Raw genomic sequence first — 5,365 nt, 5'->3', positions numbered from 1 at the left:
TTTTACTTATACCCTTACAAACCATAGCCCCTCTCTTGAATTCAAATTTCTATAAAGAGGAACCGGTTCTCAATTTCCGACCGAACCATGGCGTCGAGACTCCCCTTCAACCTCCCATTGTCACCCGACTGCCAATTTCCTACTAAACACAACATCAATTGCATAACCGATGACTCAGAGGTGGTGGTCGGACTTGTGGTCGTGATTCTGGTCACAGATGGTGCTCTCGGATGACCTAGGTTTAGATTTTCATCTGTCAGATAGGGAGTCTTGGTGTGTAGATTGGTGGTGATATGTGGTCGTGGACAGAGAAACAGGCGGCAAACACAGAGCATTGAGTTAGGTGGTGCCGTAGCTACTCCGGCGGGGGAATTTGGGCTCCAATATGTAGTTTGGGGTTATATGGGTGAGGGATGCCACATAATAACCATAGAAAGAAAAAAAAAGCCACGTTGGATTTTAAAATGCCAACTCATATAGCCACATCAGCAAAAAGTTAACCCCGTTAATTATTTTTAACGGGAGATCATAAAACAAAAACACATGGAAAAGATGGGACTGTCAGAGATAAATAACTGAGGTGAGATTATTATTGGTCAACTCATTAAATGTGAGATTATTTTAATCAAATAATCCAATAATTAAATAGTTTGACATGTTAATCATATTTATTAATATGTGGACTCAGTAACTAGCGCTCTAACTCATTTAAATATAATTTATTTAAACCCGTCAACCCATCAAATTCGATTGAGTCATATTTTAGTTATACGACTTTCAGTTTTTCCATGTTAAAACTGAATAATTTATTTATATGAGACCAAAAGAAAAAAGTACAAGTCATATCGTTTTCTATGATTCAACCCGTCAACCGTATACAATTCACACAACTATTCTAACAATGTGTTTATTTTTTTTTAAAGTATGTTATTTTACTCAACATTTTTTTTTATAACTCACCAACCCAACAACTTATTTGCCTTGTTTAAATAACAGGTCAAATAAGTAATATTCACAACTTCATATTGTCTACTTTTAAGCATATACGAATCAAAGTTGATTTATTTACGTTAAACAAAAAATAAACACACGGTTTATGTTATGTCCAACGATTCAACATGTCAACCGGACATGATTCACCCAAATAAAACAATTAATTTATTTCCAAATTTAATTAAAAGTTACTTATTTTCCAATTTTCCAAATTTCCCAACCTTGGCATCGTGACGGCCAATTCTGAGCCATATAAACTCCTGGAACAACAACCATCTTACTGTCATTACATTACATTACATTACATTGCTATATAATCCGATCCCCATTGCCACCCATTCAGTTACCATCTTCTTATTCCAATATTCAATCGTTTCGTTGTGTTGGGTTAAAACCCGGGATTATTAAGGTGTAGACATCACGGCTATACACGGAGCACCGCGATCATTTGTTTATGTTCAATCAGTCCGTGGGAATTGCAGTATTATAAGTACCATCGTCGAGAACAACCCTTCTACGCACGGCGGACGTGGGGCTTTGCCGTCTGAAGGCGGTAGTCCATCTGACCTACTCTTTCTCGCAGGCGGTGGCTTTTGCTCCTCGTTCTATTCGAATATTATAGCCTAGGTTTATTCTGTTCTGTTGTTTGTAATTAATTGAATTGAAGAAGAAGAAGAAGAAGATGATGTTGAGGATTAAGAGGGTTCCTACTGTTGTCTCCAATTACCAAAAGGATGAGGCGGAGGACGGTGGTGGTTGTGGCCGGAACTGCATGAGAGACTGTTGCCTACCAGGTGTTTGTTAAAATGCCTTTTCTTTTTTTTCTTTTTTTTTTCTCTTTTATTTCCTGTTACTTTTTTTCTGTTAAAAGCTTGTTACTTGGAAGTTGGAATATCCACAATGAGGCACATCATCAGTTTTTTCTTATTGTGGAGCTAGTTTTTAACTAGGGGTGACAAATGGGTTGGGTTGGGTCGAAACGGGTCATGGGTCGGAACGGGAGGTTTGGGTCAGAATGGGCCCGGGTCAGAACGGGTCAAAATGGGTTTCGGGTCCTTTTTTTTAACGAGGACAACTGATGAAATGTTTTAGTTTTTTCGTTTTTTATTTATATTTTGAGTTATGATTTTTTTATTAATTTTTTTGAATTTTTTTTTGAGGGTTTTCATTAAGATCAAAACCCCTAAAAAAATTCAAAAAAAACAATAAAAAAAATCATAACTCAAAATAAAAATAAAAACCGAAAAAAGTAAAAAAACTTAAATGTTTTCGCCGTTCTCCTCGTTCATAAAAAAACCCGACAAACTAACCGAAACCGAAAAGTCGACGAGTTGGGTCTTGAATAATTTTGTTTTTTGGTTGATGGTGATGATACGACAATGTTTTGAGTGAGTTTTGGTGTTTTTAAATAATGGTGTTTTTATGACGTGACATCCGACTAGACTTGTTTTTTGTTGTTTTTCGGGATGCTTGTTGTGGATGCTCTTATTGAAAGTTGAAACCAAACATGGGTTTGATTTGATTTGATTTAATGCAGGGGCAAAGTTACCTTTGTATGCTTTCAGGAAAACTGATAAGATTGAACTTGGTGACCAAAAGGAGCCACCTTTTGCTTTCTTGGACTCCCTCCTCCTTGGAGAGGTAATATTTGAAAAATACTGTTTTACTTTTTAGGGTTTTTTATTATCACTTTATGTTAAGATTGTTTTTTTTATTATTTGTGTTTAAAGTGGGAGGATCGCGTGGAGAGAGGGCTGTTTCGCTATGACGTTACCGCCTGTGAAACTAAGGTATACATAAGTCTCTTGTGTTGGTTTTAAAAAGTCGGCCTCATGCACATTCAGGTCAAAATTAGGATTTGTAGAATGATATGTAAAAGCAACTCGAGTGTGCATGTAGCAAAACCGACAGTTTGGTGTCGGTTTGGCTTTACATTTTTTCAAAAATTGAATTTTCAGTTCGGTAGTTTTGCATGTAGCCAAAACTGAAAAGCTGTGCACCGAACTAACTTTTATGACCGAACCAAACCCGTAATAACCGAAAAAACTGACTTCTGTTATAGAATTTATGGATAGTAATTAATAAAAGAATAATAAATGGTGTAGTATAAAAACTTAGGCCCAAATGTGTAATAATCAATTATTCATTAACTAACGAAAAGATTTAACCCAAAGTTTGTGGCCAAAATTTATTATTTTTGACATTTTCTTCAGCCCAAAAATTTCAAGTTCAAATAGCAAAACTGAAAAAAGCAGATACTGAACTGAACCCATAGTTATCTCACAAATGGCTTGCTTTGTTTACAAATTACAACCCTACCAAAATCCGAAACCACATGGTTTTCAACAACCCTAAAACTGAATTTTGGGTTTTTGGTTCAGTAATCAGTTTTAGCCCAAAACCGACCCATGCACACCACTAAAAGCAACCAAATGGATGAAGCTCTTGTCTTGCACCTCGGCTTTTGGTACCCAAACACCTCAGAGCCCCTCACGCTTTCTAAAACCAAGTTTCTTGTATTTCGTGAATTTTTAATAAGTGGAATGAGCAAACAGAATCAAGTTATTGCAATATTAGTTATTACTTGCCTTATAATATATCTAATTGAACAGGTAATCCCAGGAGATTATGGGTTTATTGCTCAACTAAACGAGGGTCGCCACCTCAAAAAGCGCCCAACTGAGTTTCGAGTGGACAAAGTTCTTCAACCATTTGATGGGAGCAAGTTCAACTTCACCAAAGTCGGACAAGAAGAGATTCTATTTCAGTTTGAATCAAGCAAAGATGGTGAAGTCAAATTCTATCCAAACGCCCCTATTGATGTTAAAAGTTCCCCTAGTGTTGTTGCCATTAATGTAAGTTAATTACTTTATCATAATCTAATCTAGTCATTTTATACAATAAACTACATTCATAATAAGCCACATGCTGATTTAATATGTTGTTATAATATTATCAATAGGTAAGTCCAATTGAATATGGACATGTGCTTTTGATTCCAAGAATCCTTGAGTGTTTGCCACAAAGGATTGATCATGAAAGTTTGTTACTTGCGCTTTACATGGCGAATGAAGCTGCGAATCCATACTTCCGTCTGGGTTACAATAGTTTGGGTGCTTTTGCTACCATTAATCATCTTCACTTTCAGGTTCAAATCCGTTATTTCAAAAATTCACTTGCACATTCAAACACCATCTAAATGAAGTGTATCTAAAACATGTTTATGACATGTTCGATTTCAGGCTTATTATCTAGCTGTACCCTTTCCGATAGAGAAGGCACCCACTAAAAAAGTCACCGACTTCAGTGGCGGAGTTGTAATTTCTGAGATCCTCAAGTACCCGGTTAGAGGTCTCGTGTTTGAAGGTGGCTATTCACTTGAAGATTTATCAAATGCTGTCTCTGATTCATGTGTGTGCCTTCAAGACAACAATATTCCTTATAATGTTCTTATTTCGGATTCTGGGACTCGCGTGTTTCTCTTACCTCAGGTAGATAAACTTGGCACCACTATTTATTATTGTAATAATATTAGCGGTTTTATTATCTAACGTTTATATTTGAACCAATTGGGAAAACAGTGTTATACTGAGAAACAAGCTCTTGGAGAAGTGAGTCCCGAGCTTCTTGACACTCAAGTGAACCCTGCCGTTTGGGAGATTAGTGGGCACATGGTGTTGAAGCGGAAACAAGACTATGATGGTGCCAGCGAGGATAACGCGTGGCAACTTCTTGCTGAGGTGTCACTTTCTGAGGAACGGTTTCAAGAAGTGGTAGCCATTATCTTTGAAGCTATCTCATGCGCTGTTATTGAGGACAAGAGTGTGGATGATGAAGATGAGAGAGACGTTGAAGACGTTGATGCCCTTGAAAACGCGTCCCAACAGGCAATTGTTGTGACTGGCTAGCGGTGTAATCTGGTATTTTGCAACTAGTACATTGTGTGTGAGAAAGTTTTATGTTTCTCTATAAATAACACACATATGGTTGGTTTCTTTTTTAAGTGTGGACTGGAAGGGTGTTGTTACTATAAAGTTTTGAATTGTGTAAAAGGATGATATTTGATTAGTATTTGTGGGAAGTACTGTTTTTATGATCTAGTTATTTTTGTAAAATTATGTTTTAAGAATATGTATTTCAAGAGAAAGTGCAGCACTTTAACGGGTTATCTCTACGTCGAATAAGGTTGTTAAATACCGTTCAAATGCGATTGTAGTTGATCCAAAATGACCATCTTAAAATGCCTAGAACGCAAAATATTAAAATCTTCGATGCTTAAAGATATTAATATTTTAAACTGCTAAAGCTTATAATGAAGTTTTATAGGCAATAAAATATAACCAGGAGGGTGGTGTATAAACCGAGCTTTTAA

General features: G+C 36.4%; 1 protein-coding gene across 1 annotated transcript; it reads left to right on the top strand.

Annotated features, from left to right (window-relative positions):
• Positions 1–1,380: 1,380 nt before the first annotated feature.
• On the top strand, positions 1,381–5,066 carry LOC143548137 (GDP-L-galactose phosphorylase 1-like). The gene is made up of 7 exons (XM_077039381.1): positions 1,381–1,787; positions 2,531–2,634; positions 2,724–2,783; positions 3,606–3,848; positions 3,956–4,141; positions 4,236–4,484; positions 4,575–5,066. Exons 1-7 carry the CDS (start codon positions 1,676–1,678, stop codon positions 4,899–4,901), a joined length of 1,281 nt encoding a protein of 426 aa, XP_076895496.1. The 5' UTR covers positions 1,381–1,675; the 3' UTR covers positions 4,902–5,066.
• The last annotated feature ends 299 nt before the right edge of the window (positions 5,067–5,365 follow it).

The sequence above is a fragment of the Bidens hawaiensis genome, unplaced genomic scaffold (genome assembly GCF_021521415.1).
Source record: "Bidens hawaiensis isolate Kalapana, Puna unplaced genomic scaffold, B.hawaiensis_p1.1 tig00014913_1, whole genome shotgun sequence".
In the NCBI taxonomy this organism is placed as follows: domain Eukaryota; kingdom Viridiplantae; phylum Streptophyta; class Magnoliopsida; order Asterales; family Asteraceae; genus Bidens; species Bidens hawaiensis.
Note: the sequence above shows the minus strand (reverse complement) of the source record. Positions and strands in the feature narration are given on the sequence as shown.